The following is a 21720-nucleotide window of genomic DNA, read 5'->3' as shown; positions in this document are numbered from 1 at the left end:
TCTGTGCTGCACAGAGACAATGTTCTTGCAGCACACAAACACCCAAGCAGTGGAGATGATTCAACTTTCATGCCAAACTGTGAAGAGCTCGTAGAAATTGCTGCTTGTTTCTGAGGAGTGGAACTGCTAAATATATCAGTGGACGTAAGGTTTGTGGCAGTGGCTTGCAGATTTTAGTCCAACGCTGCTTATCTCAGCCTATATTAAGTGAAGAAAATGTGTTTTTTTTTTCTTTTAACCTGACCACTGGGGACCGATGTTGAAACTTTTAAATGCAATGCAACATGAGTTTTTCAGACAGAGAAAAAAATATGATCTCGAGTATGTAAACTAGTACCTCAGAACAAAGAGAAGAACAGGAGATAAAGGTTACACAGCCCCAAGACCACGGTACAAAAAACAGGAAAAACCAACCTGGTGTTTTGAGAGGTAAGCCAAAAGTTTGATCCTGGAGAAGCAGACACCTGTGGGTAATTTGTTAACTTGACAGCAGTGCACATGAGCAATATCCCACAGGTTTAACTAGGATGCTGAAGAAACTGATAAAAGCCCAGTCCCAGTTGAGTAACAGGGCATGTAAGGACAGCAAATACCTTGAGACAGATTACCAAGATAGACAAAACATCATGTTAAATGCAGGGGCTAGAGACAATTGTATTTATGTGCTCAAAAACAAACAAACACACAAACACAGAACTAGGCCAAAGTCTGACAATGCTCCAAAGAGATTTTATTGCTATAATATGCCCTGCACTCATAATGAACATCAGATGTGTCACATCCCTCCCTCCCCCAACCAAAACGATGCTCATTCAGGATGCTGCTCTGGCTGTCCACTTGTTACACCTAGTTCAGAAGCAAACCCTTTGATAAAGCCTAACAATGCACTTATAACACTGTTTCTAATGACTTGCAAAAGTGTTTTGGAATGCTGGTTATGCAAAGGCCCACACACAGCACCCCGCCTACGCTCCTCAGCACTTCTCACTGTCACATACTAAAAAAACCCAAATTCACTCTCCACTGACCCACACTCCAATACTCATTCATACGGCACAACACTTCGTAGCAGCAAGTGGTGAGGCTCTGCTGCTCTCATTCCCTTTCAAGTCCCACTGAAGTCAAAACTACCTGCAAAGCAGCGCATTACTAAGCGGGGATGGCAGAGCACAGTCATGCTGCACACAGCACCTCAGCCTAGCATGTAACCAAATACACATTTATTTCATCCTTTCTGAAGTCACAAGTCAGTGGCACTGAGAACTACATCTGCTGACCGTTCTCCCTTTGCAGAACAGCCACAGCTGTTCAGTCAACCCCGGAAGTACCCACATGTCTTTGACTTTTTAAAGCTGAGCACCAAAACGCAGATCTCCTAGCGTTTCAGTGAGATTTCTTGGAGAAAGGAGGTGTTCCACAGAGCCCCATTTCCTCCCCACACAGGCACTCTACTTCTGCACAGAGCAGCATGGGACACTCCACTGCCAGCTGGGAAATGCTGCTGCTTCCATCAGGCACCTTTTGTGGCTGCATCACACAAGAGCTTTGCCAGTAAAGCTCCAGGCCAAGGATTCTTAAATGTATTTAAATTTGACTAAAAAAACAGTTTTCTTGAGTTCTTGGAGAAACCCACATTCAACAGCACGAGCCTTAAATGCTTTAAATAAAATTTAAAAAGCAGAGCAATGCATTCTATGTCTCTCACTTTTAAATTTTTTAAAGGATCCTATTTCCAAGCATTTCTTCCTAAACAAGTATACACATTCACTCAGACTTCAGATGAGGGCTAAGACTGTGCCATATTCACTCAGTTCCAGAGACTTACGACACCCAAGGGAAGCTCCACTCAAGGTTCGATTTGGCTGTCCGCAGGTCTGATGTCCCTGCCCTTGGAGCCTGCTGAATCCTGCCCAGAGGAGACGATGACTTTAGCAGCAGAATGGCATCCTCTGATGGGCTGCACAACACTGGTTGCTGCCAGTTTCGTATCCCTACTAACACTGGAACTTTTCTATTTGCTCAGAAAAATCCTCGTAGCTTCATTTATAAATGATTCAGAATAATCCCCATAGTTTTGTTCACGAGTGACACAATAAATCCTCACACATACATCCACAGCAGTCTGTGAGAGAGTATTTCATGCCCACAGTACAGAGAGATGCTGTGGGTTCAGGGAGGTATTTCAGACTGCAGATATCCTCAGCAAGAACCAAGAACAGCCTCTTTTCACTGCTCTCAAGAATATGGAGACTAATCCATACTCCTTAACTACCCTTAAACAAAGTCAGGTCAACACAAGGAAGCTCAGTACTTTGAAGTGAGATGGAAAGGTGAGCTAGACCTCGTAGGCTGATGTCACAAGCCACAGAGAACCATGCAGTCCACCTGAGATATGGCCAAGAGGCACACTTACAGACTTCCACACTCTCTCTGGAAATCACCAAAGGAAGGAGAAGTCAAAATTTCTTTTAGAGATTTTTCCCCATCTTCTGGACGGCAATATTAGTCCTGCTGAGATCTATCCCACAGCACCCGAGCAGCAGTAGAACTACTCCCCATGCTAGGAGAGCTGTGTGGATGCCATGGATCAACATTTTCTTCTCAAGAACAGTGGTGAGGCATTGGAACAGACTGCTCAGGGAGGTGTTGGACTCACCAATGCTGGAGGTGCTCATGAAATGTTTAGATGTTGTTCTAAGGGACATGGTTTAGTAGAAAATATTGCTGATAGGTGTACGTTGGACAGGATGATCTTAGAAGTCTTTCCCAACCTTGGTGATTTTATCATTTAAGAATCGTGGAGGTATGGCACTGAGGGACATGGTTAGTGAGCATGGTGGGGATGGACTGATGGTTGGACTAGACGACCCAAATGATCTTATCCAATCTCCACGATTCTGTGATCTTACCAACACTTACAAACATCTAAAGGGCAGTGGCCAAGAGGATGGTTGAAAAGAGCCAGGCTATCTTTGGTGGTACCACATCAAGCGATAGAACAGGGGGCAATGGGCGTGAACTGGAACACAGGAAGTTCCATAAAACATGAGAAAGAACTTCTTCACTTTGAGAGTGACAGAGCACTGGAACAGGCTGTTCAGAGGAGCTACTGAGTCTCCTTCTCTGGAGATATTCAATAGCCATCTGGATGCCTTCCTGTGCAAGGCAGACTAGGAAACCTACTTTAGCAGAGGGGTGGAATAGATGATCTCCAGAGATCCTTTCCAATCCCTACCATTCTCTGTGATCTCTGTGTGTGACTCTATTTGTCAGAGAGAAGGAGAAGAGACTAGACCTTCTTTTGAAGTCCCTTCAAGATTTATACTGCTCCTGTGAACATTCTTATAGCAAGAAGAAGCACAAATGGTCAAGTGAGAGAGGCTGCAGCTTGGCTAATGGCTGTTTTTTATTCTTTGCAGTTACATCATTCTTAGGTGACTCAACTTTCCTCCTAACTCGGCTCTGGCAAGCAGGCAGTGCCTTGGATCAGATCTTTCCTCTTGCAGATGATCAAAGTGCACAAGCTACAAATAATTAAAATGTTTTTTAAGATGGTATGAATATTCCACTCGGATTAATGATGAGCAAGAAAAAATGGGTCATCTTATGTAACAGACCACAAATGAGAATAGAGAATCGAGCATCGAGCCAGCATCTCAAGTTGCTCCCTGCAGGCTGCCTTTCTCCACCATTGTATGCAAGGCAGCCCCTGTTCAGAGCAAGAAGCCTACATCTGGAACAAACTAGCCTGCTACAGATGTGGGGAAGCTCGCGTTACGCTTGCTCCAAGTGCATACCATCAAACGCTCAATTTCATAAGCACATCATTAATAAAACAAAAAGGAACATTTTTCCCCTCTGAGTGTAAAATAAATAAATAAATAAGATGTGTCAGAGCCGCTCTTCCCACCCGTCTTTCACCAGCTAATTGCAGGGGAGTTTAAAAGGGGCTTGACTGATTTCTACTGTGTGGTGTTCAACAAGTTGCAAATCTGAATATACAAAGGAAAGATCGCTTTGAAATGTTATATTAAAGAAAAGCTTGGCAGGAACAAGGTGTAAACAAATGGAAAACAGAAATGCAGTAAGTAGTTAAAAAGGCAGACAGCAAAATGGAAAATGTAAAATAGCTGTCTACAAAAAACACTTTCTGTCACAGCAGCAATGATTTTTGCATAAATAAGTAATAGTTTTCAAGCAAAACCCAGGATAAACTAAGCTGAGAACAGCAGTAACAGTGTGTCAGCACACCGGACATGCACATGTCAACCTTGCCAGACCTTGCATCCCATGTAGGTATCTACCAACATGCCCATGGGACTCCTACCTGCCCTGCTGGTACCGTGATGGGGTTTGCTGCCTGTGTAGGACCAGCTCCCACCTGGTGACCTCACGGGACCACCCCAGCAGCAGAAGCTAACAGTAAACTCCTCCTTGCTGGCCATGAAGCTGTTTTTGGAAACTTATGGTTTAAGAGAAGGTTTTAAGATTTACACCTTGAAAAATTGATCACAATAGGTTTGATGGCAACCAGAGTGCTGATGGCACACACCTGAAAACCAGCAGTATTTCCCACATAAAAACACACAGCCAGGGCACATGTTCAGATCAGCATCAGCACTACCAAATGGCCTAGCCTACAGGGACAGGGAGCTATGCCGGGTGTAAATAGCAGCACTGCTCTCCTCAGAACCCCCCAGTGATTTGGGGCACATGAAAAGCTCCTCTCCCAGATGCCTGCCTTGTGTCAGATCGCATCATCCCATTCCCCATGCAGACAGGGGACAGGAGTAGCTGGGTAGCTGCTGAATTAACCTTAGTGACCACATGCCAGGTGATTAGCTAAACGTATTGCTCTCAAGATGCAGTCAAAAGCCATCACTCTTACATCACAGATACACTAGTGTGAATGACTCAATCACAAAATCATGCCCAAATCTGATATTTGCAGATTCTTAACAAAGCAATTATTTCATCGGGGATAATGAGCATAATTTTCATCTGGTCTTACCAAGATGTTGTTAAAGCTGGTCTGACAGCAGGATTCCTGCTTTCATCTGCTATCTTGAATTTTCACTGTTGAACAAGCAAGCTAAACAACTCCAAAACAAATCAAAAGGGGAGGAAAAGAAAGTCATCTACATTCCTTTACCACTGTGTTATTCCAAGGCACAAGTTCTTTGCCCATCCTTACTGTCTATGAAAAGTTCCTAGCGCTGGAGATATTTCTTAGAACTGGAGCCAGCAAAGCCTTTCACTTCTGCCTCCAGGTGACACAAGCCAGTCAGTGCCTCTGGGTGTCTCCTAAACCTCTTGAAAGTAGAAAAAGTCAAACTCATAGTCCTCATTCTGAATTATACAACGTTGACTGCGAACATTCTATGCCCTCAAAACAGTGCCCATTTCTGATTCAACAGGTTCTTTTTGTTTGGGCAAATGGCTTAGCATCCTTCAACTGAAAGAGTACCTTGCCCTGAAGAGGGAAGCATCCTAAGGATAAAGTCTGGAGAACAGCAGAAAGCAAAATCCTCTCCAAATACAAATACACAATTAAAATACACAAAATAGGCATCACAGATGAGGGGATGAAAACTCTGCAGTCTTAAGCAGAATGACCCACAGGGATGCATCTCCAGAGACAGACTAGTTGTTGACATCATTTCCTTGGCAAGGGCTTTAAACATTTTATCAGCCATTGCATGCACCTGAACTACATAATCACCCCTTGCAAAAAATCTGCTGGAGATGTTTCTCATCCTAAGCCATCACCATCTGGGTCGCACCTTCCTGTGCTGCTCCCCTCTTGAGGCTCTGGAGCTTCCTTGCAAGATCAGCCAAAGGACTGTGCAGCTACTCCTGACTCAAGGGGTTGGGGGGTTGTTCAGCACAGCAAATGCCCCCGGGGAGCTCAAGCTTTTAAGTTTTACAGTGTGCTTGCACTCCTTCAAGTATCTCACTGGGTCTCAATCTGTTGTTATTGGGCCATTGGGAACAGTGGATTGGTTTGAAGCTTCCCAGAAAAAAATCCTTGCTGTCTGCAGTAGATTAAAGCCTGTCCTGGAGTAAGTCACCATGGTCCCCATGTCAGCTAAAGCCTAGTCTGTCTTGGGAACTGGTTTTCATCTCCTGCTGTCAGGAATCTGGGTTCGCTAAGCAGTTTCAGTTCCCTGACTCAAAAATTAAGCATATGCAGATCCATAATCACAGCTTGCACCTGAAACACTGCAGCACTAAGCTAACAGCGCGCTCCATTTTTAGGCATGTCCACTGGTTTCAAACATTCACATGCAATGATCAAAACATCAAACTTAAACATTCAGCTGCAGCCATCCTTTGCGTTCCACTTATGGATTTGCTGTATCAACCATACCATATGCAAAATGAAAACAACACTTTCTGGATGGATAGTAGATGTTTTTTTACTGTTGCTCTCTCTTACAGTTTGTCACAGCAGAGCACAAATGTCAGCTGAGAGCTCTTGTGGCACAGCCCTGTGCATCCCTGACATCTCTACGGGCAGCTCATTGCTAACAAAGAGGATCCCTTCTCACGATGACACGTTTAAACTAATTCATTACAACTTATCCATTGCTGTACTATTTCTGTGCACAAACCTGCCCTAAGCCTTTCGAAAATTCGATTCAAACAGAGAATAAATGAACACACTGCTACTTAAAATTTAAATCTACAGCTAGCTCAGCCACAGCTATCGCTTAAATCACAGCAAAGAAAGGCAAAACCTGCCATCACTTGAGAAACGTGACAGCAAGGGCAACTTACCCCAGAAAGTTGTGGTGACGGCTGTTTTATGGCAAGGTGGAGTATAACTGGCAGCAAAAATAAATGAACTGTAGCATCAGTACTAGTTACATAAAAGCGCTTCCTAAAACTCCAAGCAAAATCAAGGCCAAGTTTTGTCAGAGCTGTGCAGCTACAATTAAAAGACAGAGCTTGTCCCTGAGAGAGTTTACAACCCAAAATAGGCAAGAGAGAGGAAAGACATGCTTATCACTGTGCAAATTAAAACTTCAAGACAGTAGATAGCCCCAGGATTCACGTTAATGAAAGATAGAAGCAAACACAGAGGATAAAAAGATGTTAAGAACAGAAACAGATTCTTAAAAAGGCCTGTGCACATCTTAAGCTGTCTGCAACAGGAACAAAAACTGGAGTTATGTATCTCTAAAATGTGTATCATACAACAGTGAAATAAAAAACCTTGATGAAATAATAATCAGTGCTTACACTGACAAAAATAAGTTGATGCAAAGCAACTCAGTTTCCCAAGTTCAGTGAAACTGTCACTGCTTACCCTTGGAAGTATCCTACTCACAGCAAGGTTTGCATTTTGGTACAGAAAATGATTGACAATTTTTCTTTCCACCCCATTTGAAAAACAGGAAAATCCTTATAGTAGGTACAGTATGTCAAGTCTCGTGTTTTGATTCCTGTAACATACCATTAGCCTTATTCTTCTGCTTGGCAAGATAAACATTTCGCATTAGCCAAAATGAAAGGTACGACTGACATTTACCAGCACTGATTGGTAAATATTGCTACAGAAAGCTGTCAACCTTCCATAACTGCAAAACAACATGCAATTCAAAAGCATTCCACCTTTCCTGAGACATGCCATCTTAATAAGCAAGCAGTAATGGGATGCAACAAAGACAACTTTCTCATTAAGTGTAGACAAGCACTGCTCACCTGAGGTAGTATAAATGCAAGTACTCCTTGGCAAACATCTGACTGGTCTTGTAGGTGCACACACACATCCATGTGCACCTGTGCATACAATCAGGAGTACAGGGAGAATTATGGTCTATGTAAGACAGGCCCAACTGGATCATAAGGCAGCAAAATTGGCTGCACGTGCTGCTTCATAGCTGGAACTCACTGCTAAATAACGTGGGTTAGCAACACAGAGCCCCTGTCATCCACAATGTCAAAGTGCTGCTGAATCTCACTTCCCTAAAAACCTCTCTGAGACTCAGCTTTAATATGACCTCCCCTCTTCTCCTTTTTTTAATAGGTAGTAAGTTGACCTCACAAAGACAAAAAATACACTTTATGGGGCCAGCAAATGCTGACTGCTCTCCATACAGGACACACATGGCAGCTCTGCTCCCATGCCATGTACTTGCTGCAGCAGACAAGTGCTCAGACATACACCCCAACCCCTTTCACCTGCCTGCCTTTACCGAGAGCATCTCCTTGACACCCAGTCACCTCTACATATCATCTAATCAAAACTGCTACTTCTGGATCTGGATGTCAGTCCTTTCCTAATGCAGAAGTGTAAATTTAAGAGACTTCTGGAAGCATCTTTGGTTTTCTTCTAAGCCAGTGAGGACTTCTCAAAGCGTTGTGTTGGGGTAGGAGGAAGGAAAGGCAGCAGTTCGTGCTCTGGCACATTCCATCACCAGCCAAACTTCTGGGTCACTGATGAAAGCCTCAACTGCCATACTAGGAGACCTGATTCAATGGAATGCCCTTTGAAAAACCACCCTCATTGCCAAGGTACTCTGGCTCCTTACAATCCCAAGTTCACACCTCTGGTCCCCATCTGACTTCTCAGCACTCCTCAGTTCTGAGCAGCTGAGAAAACAGTCCACATCTCTTCCAAAACAACTGTGACAGAGAAACAGAGAACAAAATCAAGTGATTTTGTCTTCCCAGTAAAAACAGTGAAACCACGAAATTGGTATCTTGTGAGGAAACCTCCTGTTTCCCTTTCTTTATCATTCCCCAGCTCCTCCCATACTCATCTTACATCCTTGCCTTTGTGATTACCAGCCTAGAAAATACCACCTGGTTTCAAGCCATTGAATAAAAGCAGCAAACTTTGATTTCTGCGTTTAAGCTCCTAGATCTCTCCAGGATGTGATGGGTCATTACTCTGGCTCAGAGATTGCCTGTTTTTAAATCACTATGCACGACTCCCTGGGCCCTTTCCAAGGTCAGATCTGGTTTCCAGGCCTCTGAGATCTTCCTGCCAGGCACACAGAGCCCTGCAGCTTTGAATCTGCACATTTTTAAGGGGCACTCTGGTTCATTCTAAAAATATCGCAGCATAACTTAGCCACCTGTAAACATCAGATGCTGACTGCTAATTGACAGGTACAATATTTATTGAGGTTACATACCAACAAACAGTCTAGCAGATTTGTTTATACATAGCAATAGCAATGCCAAATGCACAGGAGAGACAGACCAAGATCCGGGAGATGAAAGCAAGCCTGAAGGGGACTGACACATGCATATGAGCCAGTAGCACTGGAATCTCTGGGCAGGTTCATCTGACAAATAGTTTTCGTCTCAGCTCTCATTTTACAGTTCAGCACTGCTGTTATTAGCAGCATGTTGTGACAAAACAAGAGAAAAACACCGAGCTTGTGGGAGAGGAAAGCTAACAACACCCAAGGCACGTGGCTGCCTCAAAAGCACTCCTGGCACAACAACTCCAAGGCCACAAGCTGACCTCTGGGTTCAGCAGAGAAACAGCCAAAGACAAGCAGACTTACTCCAACCTCTTCTCCCCTGCATTCTGGTTGCTTTAACTTCAAATGAACTTCCTAAAGGGAGAAAAAGGGAATTTCCTGGAGCCAAGATTCCAGCTCTGTAATTCTTCCATCTGCATCCTGGGGCCGGGGAGGGGAATGAGAAGAGGGAGAACCAGAGAAGTCCTCCTGCAGCCACGCAGGTGCTGCAACTCTTTCCCAAAGCCTTTCCTCCCACCCGCAGCTGACCTCCAGCCTGCTGCAAGGCATCTCTCAATGACACACAGTGAATATACTGCTCCCCAAAGGTGCTGGGGCTGACAGCTCTGGATATTCCATTAGCCAACGCATGGAGGAGACGTCAAGCACCGCGCAGGCAGCGGGGATGAGCCGGTTTTCCCCATAGAGAAGGTGCCCTGCCAATGCACCCTGTCCCTGTCCGGGAAGAGATAACTCATCCCAAAGCTGTGAAAGGTTTGGCTTGTGCTTTGAAGCCTGGAAGGAGGAAGGCTGCAATTTCTGACACTCCATTCTGGATGCTGTGTTCAAAAAACTCCTGACAGGACTGGATCTCACATGTCTGACCGCCAGGTCATGCTTTGGAAATGCAGCTTTAAGCGACTTTTGAAGCTTCCAAATATCCTCATCCTTTGATTGTCATTATTTTTTAAATTGTTTTGTTTTAACAGAACTCAAATACTTTCAAAAATTTTATTTTCTGTCTCTATTTACCATTCATTAAGAAGCTGAATTAAGCTGAATTAAGCTGCTGATTACCGATAGCAGCTACCACACAGCTGTTAAAGTGATGGGCATCTGTAGGGTCTCCTTGTTTTCAAAAAGCAAAGGCTGTGCAGGGCATGCCATTCAGGCTCAACTACTTACAATTCTCCACGTTCAGATGTTAGGAAAATGTAATTAATACTGACACGTACAGAGGTCATATCTCTGAGCAAAACATTAAGGGGGAAAAAATTAAGAGACAGAGAGAGAGAGAGAGAAGCAATTTTGCTAAATGACTGTGCCTCCCAGCAGGCTCTGTGACAGATACACCACAACAGCACAGATTATAGCTCTTACATTTCCAGTGACTCAACTAAGCGTTCACATTTTAGAAAACCACCTTATATGTGCTTTGCATTAAAAACGCATTTATTGCTCACATTGACACATGTATATTCTGAATTTAATAATACACTTGTTGGACCATGGTGACTCAAAACATCAACGTAATACCAGCAAGAAAAGGCTTTAATCGAGTTTCTTCATACTTGGCGTCGACTTCCTCAAAACATACTCTGGCCATCTTCATTTATAACATTTTTAATTAGACATCTCCAGAACAGATTGCTGAAAATATAAAAACTTCCTTAAGTTTTTGTATGAACTGGAGTCTCCAAAATACTGATGGGCTGGATTTATTTATTTATGGAGTTCTAATGTTTTTCTTTGGAAGGGTTTTACAGACTGCAATTATGAGGCTTTCAAAAATGGTACATAATTTACAAAAATGGTACATACTTCCCCTCCCTGTTGCACCATGAAATCAAATGTGTCTCATTGATGGGAAGAATAGGTTTTCTCAATTACATTTCTTTAAGACCAGCACTTAGAAAAATTGGATTAGTCCCCTCCAATGCTTTTTATGTTAAGTTAGTTTAATCTAACAACCAACATCACTCTGCACTAGTACAGGGGAGTACCAATTCAGAAAAATTGGTTTAAACCAATGCTTTCCCCAGCTGACATTAGGGATGAGATGTCCACTCACACTGCTGCATTGCCACCTTTGAAGTCTTAAAACCAAATGCAGCTGCTGCAGCAAGCCCTGAGCCCAGCACAGCAGCATTCATCTGTTTATGTTATCAGTGCCTATGAAAAAATTGGCAGACAGCTCTTCTGGTGACAGATGCATACTGAAACCTAATCAAGGCTTGGGTTATTTTTCTCCACTCAGCAATGCTGCAATTCTAGCCAGGCAAACCCCAAGATCTCCGTTAGGATGAAGAGAGAAGCAATGAAAGTCCTGCACCCACTGCCATCCCAGACATTAACAAATCATCCATCCCACCAACTTGGAGCAAAACTCACAGCAGCTTCCATGTGGCTCCCAAGCACTTTTCAAACAAGCTTTGTAACGCTAATAATTGCGCCAAGGTCTGGTGCTGATTCTGCTTCTCTTCAAGAATGGAAACTTCAATTCCACTTTTAACAGAAGCTTTAAGGTCCCATCGAACTCAGACATGAAGCCTAAGAGGTCAAAATGAACATCTTTCACTGACCCCTCTCGCCTCAGTGTCTCAAGGTCAACATTTGTTCCAACAAAAGAGTTCCTGAAGCCAACACTGACAAGTCTGAGAAATAACAACCTCCTCTTTCACCACAGAAGGAACGTGGCAAAAATTCCTCACACTTACTACCTAATTCTCATATCCTCCTGTCTCCTGGTTTTGTACACAATGTCTGCAACTCAACATCCCAGCAGCTTAGTCTGTCACACAGAGGACAACACAATGAAACCTGTGAAATCATTCTAGAAGTTCCCTTAATCCTCTTGCGCATCAGAAAATTTGCTTGCTTCTCCACAAAACCTCAAAGCAGACCTACCTGGGCTGATTGATCAGTGATGTCCATCACGCTGCCCTCTGATAGCCGGGACCGGTGCTGTGCCCTAGCGCAGCGCAGCTGCTCCTCCGCATTAACTTCTGCTTCAGGGGCCTCCGGTTGAGCCACCTCCACCTCCATCGGGGTACAGTGCCCATTCCCGTGCTCTGGCTTTTCTTTGCTCTCCTTGCTGCCTGGCGTCCTTGTGATGACCCCAAACTTCCTGGTCCTCTTCCCATTCTGAGCTGTTCTGTCAGCAGGTTCAGGGCTGGGCTTGGCTTTGGGGTCACAGCTGTTGCTGTTGTTGCCGTTGGAGGGAGGAAGAGGGGCTTTGCGCTTGATGCGGCGCAACATGATCAGGTAGACAAAGCCTCCATTCCAGCACTGCTCGGCCAGGTAACTGCAAGGAAGAGGTGCATGTGTTAGCAATGGCTCACCCCACATCCCGCCTGCACGACTTTCTGGGCAGCACAGCTGCATTCAGAATGAGGACACACTGGGATACCTCCAAGCATCTGCAGAAGCTCCTTTTTCCTTTGGTATTAGAAATTTGCACTGACAAGCAGAGATCTCAGTGCTGCCTCCCAGCAGCCCTATCAGACGCTCAGGCAGCAGTAACAGAACAACTGGTAATGCTACCAAATGGTAATGCTACCCAGCACCCTGACCTGCAGACCAATGGCACAGCAACACAAAATGGCAAGAGCAAGCAAAGCAAAGCAAAAAAGTAGTTCCAGTGGGGGGGATTAATATAAATAAATAAATTCTGAAAAGTTAAAAATAGTCTGTTTAGCCTTGAGAAAAGAAGACTGAGAGAGGACCTGCTCCACGCCTATAAATATCCAAGGTGTTGGGAGCAGAGTGGCAAGGCCAGATTCTTTTCAGCAGTGTGTGGAGACAGAACAAGGGGGAATGGCCAGAAATGCAGCACAGGAAGTTCCACACAAATGTGCGCAAGAACTTCTTTACAGTGAGGCACTGGAACAGGCTGCCCAGGGAGGTGGTGGAGTCTCCTTCTCTGGAGATGTTCCAGACCTGCCTGGATGCCGATCTGTGCGACCTGCTGTAGGGAACCTGCTTTGGCAGGGGGGTTGGACTTGATCTCTGGAGGTCCCTTCCAACCCCTACAATTCTGTGATTTGCATCTGAAATGAGTCTCCTCAGAGAAACTCATCTTCTGCCCAGGCATACCAACGTTCTTTCAGGGCCCCAGGGGAACAAATCAGCCACAGGACTAAGCATATGCTCAACCAACCACCTCAGTACAGCAAAGCATGGCACTACAATGCACCCTGGCTCCCATGAATGGGAATAAGTTTCCTTTATAGCAGGCACACTCCAAACAAAGCAGGAGCTAAGTCACTGCAGTTGTGCATGGAGCAGCCACCAGGCCCCCATACCACACCATCACCTTCCTTCCAAAGGCTTTGAACGTGCCTTGCAGAAAACGACATTTCTGCTTCAAATACTCAGTGACCTTAAATAAACTGCACCCATCAATGCAAGAGGGGAATCCAACTTCATGCCTCTTTTGGGAAAGCATGTACCTCAATCCAAATTCTTGAAATATTTGGGTTTTCAGCCAAGGGTGTGACCAACGAGGAGTACAAACAAGCTGGAATGTGTATTTAACAGGTTTGTATGTGCCCTTTCACATTAATTTAGACCAAAAAACTCCACTGTCTTTCTCACTAGCAAAAGTGACAAGAATTTCCCAGAGCACCAAATAACCCTCTGGTGCAGCTGCAATAAATTTTCCACTAACACAGAGCAGTTGGTGAGCCTACAGCTATCAGAGGAGATGAGAAAATAGGTGTGGAGTTAAACCATGAGAGGTCCTAAGAGAAAATAACACAGCACTTGTGTCTGAGAGAGCAGGAGGAACTCGGGAGTATTCCACCCTTTTTTTCCCTGCCTGATGCTTGTGGGGGAATTTTACCCTTCCCTTTCTTAAAAGTTGTTTGGCCTTAAACACAACCCTTCAAAGCTATTCCTGCATAGAGGTGACTTACAGCAAAACAGGAAAAGCAGCTCTGATAACCCCTGAAGCAAACTTCTTTGCAGATGGGTGAAGAAAGCTCTCTCCATTACTCAAAGCAATCTGGACCAGCCTGGCAGTGGCTGAAAGCAACACACAACGGGTATGTTTTTGCCCACAGACATTAGCTGGTAGTTTCAGTCCACCCCTTCCTAAAGCTGAGATGTCCCCCAGACAACAGCACCAGTCAGACTGCCTGTGTTTCACTAGGAAGTCTGATGCCCAAATGAATACAGCCACATAAGTACAGCCCTGGAGCAATTGAGCTGAGGGACAAACAGGTTTCCCAAATGTATACAGACTGAACTCTCCACAAAGGCAAGCCTCTTGAAAGAAAGGAAAGGTAAGGGAACATCTATACATATCCAAATATCTTAAACCCATCTTTTTTCAAACCATCCCCAAACAGCACTGCGGCTGCAGCAGCCCAGCTGTCTGGATGGCTGTGAAGTGACATGGGCCCAGTGAGGCAGCTGGGGCAGGCAGGACCTGCTGGCTTTGCCTAAAAGATTCCACAACTAAGATGGAAGTAGTTTGGATTATCAAGTTAAAAGAAAAATGCTTTTAATCAACAGAAGAGGGGCCGTTTTGTTCCAGAAACAATACGGGCTGCCTGTTTTTCACATTTATCTTTCAACTCAAATTTCAAGGCAGCCAGTAAAGTTGATTAAAATTCATGACTTTTGCTTGCAGCAATACCACTGCACTCTGATCCATCACACATAAGCCTGATAGCGCTGTTGCTGGCACACAGAAGAGCTGCTCTCCCAGTAGCCCCGTGCCTCACATGGGTGCTGCCATGCCTGCTTGGAGCAGAGCCCGTTCTGCCAGACCTGTTCTCCTGCAGGTGCACCAACGCGGGAGATTTAAAACACTGATCACTATCTCCAAACTAATTGCAGCTGTAGTTTTGAGTGCCAGTAACCAAGTGCAAGCAGTAAGCAACTGCCTGATTTTGAAACCCAGCAGAGGGGGAACTTAGTGCATATCCCAAATAAAGTCATTTGATGAAGAAGAAAATAGTTTACTGCTTCACCTCCTCTTGTAACACGTTCACTCTGCTCGTAACATGCAAAGTTACAGAAAGAAGTTACAGAACAAACAAAGTTTGTTCTTCTCTATCTACTGTCCACAGAAACTCATGCCTGAACTCAGAGCAGTAATGATGCAGCAGCTGTGCTGAAGTCAGAGGGGCCACACTGATTTACTCCATATGGCAGGATGATCCAGGCATGCTACCTGTAGTAACTCACTGTTTTATGTCTTCTTGAGTGCTTCTCAGCAGTTCAAAGCACACATTCCCATGAAGAAAAAGGAACGCTTTCTCTGGGGCAGGAATCAATTACCTTTGAGTGGCAGTGAGGGACCATGCACACCAGACGATCTCCGGTATTTCGGGACAGGGTATGTCCAGCTTCCACAAGGACGGGTACCAGTGATGCAATAAGTGGCATCATTACCCCAGAGCTTGTTTCAAATCGAAAATCAGGCATCCTGCGTTGGAAAAGCAGCATGGTGTAACACCATGCTCACATTACAAGATAGGCATCTAATACATGGAGTATTTGCGGTCATTGTCAGTATCACCCTAGATCTGTAGGCAGGGCTGCTAACCAGGGAGCCTAAGCCACATTTAAGCTCTGCTAAGCATGTGCTGCCTACTTAGCTGGCTTCCTTTTCCATTGTCGTTTCTTTCCCTATTTAAGAAAGAAGCCAGAAAACCCCATGAAAGCACAGCAGGCCTTCAGCACAGGACAAAAGACAGGAAAGAATGTATTAAAAGACTGAGAACCTGCAGATTTTTAATTACTTTCAATCAGTCCAGGAGCATCCAGGTGCCAGAGGGAAATAAAGAAATGGATTCAATAAAACATATCTATACAGCCTCTATACTGCAAAAAACCACCAGAGCTGTACAGGACCCCAGAATTCACTTCTCAGGGATTTAATGTGTGCTAAGCAGACATGTCTTTTTTTAGGTTCAGTCCCAGCAGAGCATCCACAGAGATTTTAGCCATCATTGCACCGAAGGGATTTTTTGGCTGGGCAGGATCAGAGTCTGTGTGCATCCGCAGCTCTCAGCACACAGCATCAGCTGCTGCCTGCAAGTTTTCAGCTACTTCAAACACGAGCTCAGATGAAAAAGGCACAAGAAGCAAAAATCTCCCAAATGCAGCTTTGATTGACCTAATTTAATGAAAACCGAGACTGTAAATCACAATAGGTTTTTAACTTCCTCTATCCTGCGCTGGTTGGCAAGAAGCCCTGCATGGCATGCACCAGCTAAAAACCTTGGGCAGCCACTCTTAGAGTCTGCAGCTGAAAGCAAGAGATTTCACTAACTGGTAATGCATCATTTGCAGAACAGTTTACCAACAAAACACTCACCCATGCTTCCTGGTTTTGCCCGGCTTTGTAAGGTAGTGCCAAGAATCCTGTCTCCCTGCATACAAGGGGCTGCTCCCATCCTATGGAACTCAACCCAAATCTCTGCCTTACACCTGAAAGAAATCTCAAGTCCCATGCAATAACTCAGAGCCCAGGGAGGCAACGCCATAGCTCTGCAATGGGAGGCAAGGAGAGGCTGCACACGCTCTGCAGTAACAAGTGGCAAAAAAACTCTGTTCTGGGAGAATCATGGAACAGGCTGAGTACATTTCTGGAAGAATATATATATATATATATATATATATATATATATATACACACACACACACACATACACACATATATACATCATTTTTTTATTTTTTTATTATTTTAAATAATAATAATAATAATAATAATAATTATTATTATTATATATGCATATATAAAGGTAAACCTCGGGACATCCTAGTCCCAGTGGAACAGGAAAACACCAAAGACCACAAAACCAACCCAGCCATGTGGGTGGTAGACCCTGGAGGGACAGCAAGCATCGAACCTCGATACTTCCACTGTAGTGTCATCTCCCCAAGCAAGGGCTAAGATATCACCAAAGAGTCAGTTTGGAAACATTTCCCGCTGACATGCTCAGAAGGAATGGCCGCTTTTGCTGCTTTCATCCTGCTCTGGCTCCAGCTCTGCTAAAACCTCAGCCTGAATAAAAGACTGCCCTTAAGCAGCAGGAAGATTTGTTCTTCTCTGCAGGAGAGAAACCATGGAAATCTTAATAATCTTTAAAACCAGGGAAAAATCACTTTGCACTTTAAACAGCACAGTAAAATTCCCTCTGGCAAAGCTCAACCACAGGTTAAAAAATGCAGCTAGTGGCTGCTATCAGGGGACACTCCCCTCTTCTCTTCCATCTGAGCTACTGAGAGACAGACACATCCTTTGGAGGATCTTTTGAGTTACGTAGTCATATCCCACTTCTGCCCTACGCTGCAATTGCACAGATCAGTACGTTAGCTCAGTGTACTCCAAGTTTCTTGGCATCCACGTCCAGCATCATACTTAGAAAATGTGTAGGGTAAACTCAGACATCTTTACATTTTACATATAGGAGTGTGCAAATATGAAGACCTACAGATTTGACAAGAGTGTTCTGTGACAAACTCTGTCACATCCCATCTCTGTTGAACAACTACAGACGGTTGCGCTGAACTACATGAAAACCAAAGCAGGCCTGGCAGCTGTAAGAGAACATCTGGATCCACTTTAAGATCAGAAATACTGAAGAAGTATGTTTATTTTACACTAATAATACCATTTTGCATTTCTACACAACCTTTCATCCTGATTGATCAGAAAACAGAGTGCAAATGACACGCATGGACATTCCCTCGCCCGCAGTGCAGCTCACCGGGGCACGAAGGAGGAATTTATATCACGCTGATAGCTGCTGGAGCCGCAGACCTGCGGTGTCCTCAGCAGGACAGACAGACCGCCAGTTGTTACACACTGCTTTGGAGGACTCTGGCATGGTGAAATGTCTTGAAACTCAATCTTCTCTGGGCTGGAAGGATGAAAGGCAGAGTGGATCCTCACAGTACCGAAGTCTCCACATCCAAGGGGGATTTAGGAGCTAAAACTAACAAACCATCTCTCTATGACACAGGAAACCAAGCTAACTTGCTTTTCAGGTAAGTCAGGGCAAATTGATGACTAACAGATAGTGACCGATCAAAAGCTCCACGTGAATCCCTCACCCCACTGCAGTCACTGTGGAAGAAAACCCACAGAACCGTGGGCAGATTTTGGCAGACACCAGAGGGCACTTTTATAAGATTTCCACCTCTTCAGATGAGACTCAGGTGTGCATTAACACAGCCAGTGAAGATCACTCCCAAAGCCCAGGCTGAACCACAGCTCATGGGTCTCACCAAGAGGCTGGGGCACACCCCATGGGGGTGTGGGGCCTTCCTGGAGGACACTGATCTCTGGCCGCAACTCACCTCAGCTGAAATGAGCAGTGTTGGTAAAGCCAGCTGTTTTATCACGTTTTTGCACCAGGAAAGAGCCAGGTAGCTCTCAGCCCAGAGCCTTGCTGTGACAAGCCCCATCCTGTCTCAGGCTGTGCAAGTGACGGCACACACAGGGGACATGGTGTTCTCTGCTTGCCTTAATAAGCAGGGGGAGAGGCAGAAACAGCACGGGAAGTCGCTCACAGAGCTGAGAGACGTAAAGCATCCAGAGAGGGCATTCAAGCAGCCAGAGGTGCGGACAGAACTTTCACCTCCAAGAAGAGGATGAGTGGCTCTCAGCCCTCGGCTCACAGCCAGGCATGAGCAGCACCACCCAGAGCCTCCTGTGGCTGCAGCTCCCTGAGCTATGCTGTTTTCTCTCTTAGTATATAGCTCAAGTATTGCTGTAGAGAACAGGACTCTGAATCCATATTGCAAATTTTTCACCATTAACTGTACAGCCAGGAGTGCAACTAGACCTACTAAAACCTTCAAGGAAAAATGAATCTCGAAGTTAAACTTCAAGGTATTTTTCTGTGGCCTTTCCTAAGCCAGTACAAGCATGCTGGGTGCTGATTAGACGCAATCCCTCCTTCGGATTAAGGCTGCCAGCAGCCTCGAGCAATCATGCTGTCCTCGTTCTCGTGCTCACCTTGGAGCAATTCGAGCTGCTCACAGACTGGCTGCTATCAGCACAACACCAAAAAGTCAGAGAGGCAGCATATCAGTGAACAAATGGGGCAAGGTCTGCTCTTCAGTGCTCAGCAGAGAAAGCAAAGCAGAGAGAATTTAAGATTAGTAAGAACAAAAGCTCCAGAGCTGAAGTCTGCAAGACTGTGCACACACACCTCTGGATCCAGAAGACCCCTCTGCCAGGCTCACCGTGAAGTCTCCAGCTTTGGGAAGAGGTGACAAGAGAGCAGAGGATTGCTGTTGTGTTCTCACAGACTCACTCCCTACCTGTGGCTTTCACAGAAGGATGAGATTAAGATCAGCCTTGTGACACAGGGCCATGACTAAAGGCTGTCGAGACACTTTACTGACTGATATCAGTGCAATGATGTGGCCTTGAATTAGGGAGAATTAAACTCCCCTTCCCCTGCTGCTGCTCTTGCAGATTGCTTGCAGCACCCAGGCAAGCCTGGAGAAAAAAAAAAAAAAAAAAAAAAAAACAACGAAAAAACAACAGGGCCAACCCACAGAATTGCTGCAAGGGGCAGGGTGGCAAAGCCGTGGCATCAGAGTTTCACAAACACCTTAAATCCACAATCAGCCAACACGAAACATCACAGCTCTCCTCCCACCCAACATCCTGCTCGGCTGCTGGCACAACCCTTGGGCAGCCATACAAATGAACCAACCTGGGAACTGATCCAGCTTTAAATTAACACGGCCAAAAGCAAACACCCAAAAAACTCAAACCTTAATGCAAGGAGCTTTAACCCGGCTCGGTGCTCTGATCAGGTTCCCATCAGCACGCAGGGACAGGAAAGCAAGCAGCAGCGAGGCCAGGCTTCCGCTCCCACCGGCACTGCTGGCACAGCTGCAGCTCCAGGATAGGAGCTCGCAGGCTGCAGGGAGAGGCTCTGGCTTGCTCAGCTGAGCAGCCCCACAACTTTGTTTTCTAAAATCAAAAGGCCACACGTTCTTCCTGCAGACCAGCTTAATCGCATCCTCACTGCAGGTGTGGAAAGGAGAGAGATTAGATCGCCGCTATCATGCTGACACAGTGCAAAAATGTGTTTTTGCCACATGTGCTACAGAAACATGGTCAGAGTTTATAGTCAGAGAGTGATGAGAACAGGGACCTCCAGAATGCAGCACACAGATCAAATGGTTCTGCTAGGAAAAGACAAGAGTGATGCTGCCTTCAGATTGCAGCAATTTTTGGACTCAAGCTTTACAAAAAAGCTGATCCTACTAAGCAGGTTAACTCCCACAACTGCACCTGAACATTAGAAGCACACAATGCTCTTCGGGTCTGGGACTCTGAGGGAATAAGGATTAAGCTGACAAAATCAATTTGCTCCTTTTTTGACAGCACAGCCTACAAACAATGGTGGCTCAATTCAGTCCAGCTCCCATTTGTTAGTTCTGCTGGAAAGATATGTTTACCTGGATATGCGGCCTTTCTCACACACATTATGTTCTCCTGTTGTAGTCCAGAGCTGGACATACTCTCCCTGGGAGGGCAGGGCAAGGCCAGACACTCTTAGTTGTTTCATGCCATTTGGTAATGCTGCTGCAGTGCAGGGGTGATTGAGTGCTGCCACCCCCTAAAAGCCATATCCAAACACAACTGCCTCTAACAACGGATTAAGGAGAAGCCTTTTCTATTTTCACCAAATATGCTTTCTAAAATGTCTTGATTTCATTTTGCCTGCTCCTCCGCCTCATGCAACACTTTACCAAACTGTGGACAGTGATTATTATGCCTTGTCACTATGGGATGGAGCAAGAGGAAATATGGCCAAAAACTGCAAAGGAAGAGTGAGATTCAGTCTGCTTTCTAGCCCCTGTCTCTCCCAACACCCTCACAACCAAGGGCTGCCATCAACAGCTTTTCTCTATTACAGCACTTGTGTACATACCAAGAATACACTTCTGAAACAAATCTCATGCTCCCTGTACGCTGGTTCACACAGTTGGTGTGTCATCCCAAGCTTCAACCAAATGCATCTCATGAAATTCCAGAAGCAGGCACGTGCCAGGCACCCACTCCATGCACTCCAGTTGCTGTGCTATGTGCTGATGCACATCAGTGTTGTGTTCATGGATCACACTACAGCCAGCCCTATATAATGCCAAAGTAACCCCAGAACACAGGTCAGCTATAGCACAACAGTTTCCTGTGGTACCTTTTGGGCTATGCTGTTGTCTAGCACAGACACTTGGTAACTGCTCCATTACAAAAGCATCCACCAATGCATTCGTCTGAGGGAAGTCTGCACGGACCAGGGCTACCATTTAATCAGGCCCATGCACAATTTTCTGCTTCAGGAGAAGCACAAGGACCCAAACAGAAAAGGCTCATTTGCAAAGATCACACTTTGGACTGGAATACAAATAAATTATTGTTTACTTTTTGCAGCAGCTGCAGTAAGTCATGAAGCAATACTCAAAGAGTTTTCAATGCCAGTGTTACTGTTAATTTCTGAGACACAGCTTTCTATCATTAGTTCAGGTGTCC

At 45.1% G+C, this 21720-nt stretch overlaps 1 protein-coding gene across 1 annotated transcript in view; it reads right to left on the bottom strand.

Annotated features, from left to right (window-relative positions):
* PDZD2 (PDZ domain containing 2) overlaps positions 1-21720 on the bottom strand; it is a 138669-nt gene that overhangs the window by 55207 nt on the left and 61742 nt on the right. The window contains exon 2 of the mRNA XM_042875196.1: positions 12108-12504. Within this exon, the coding sequence (XP_042731130.1) occupies positions 12108-12504 (397 nt within the window). The remainder of the gene's footprint in view (positions 1-12107; positions 12505-21720) is intronic.

The sequence above is a fragment of the Lagopus leucura genome, unplaced genomic scaffold (genome assembly GCF_019238085.1).
Source record: "Lagopus leucura isolate 7727_CA_CO unplaced genomic scaffold, USGS_WTPT01 Super-Scaffold_100014, whole genome shotgun sequence".
In the NCBI taxonomy this organism is placed as follows: Eukaryota; Metazoa; Chordata; class Aves; order Galliformes; family Phasianidae; genus Lagopus; species Lagopus leucura.
This window is presented reverse-complemented; position numbering and strand designations above follow the sequence as displayed.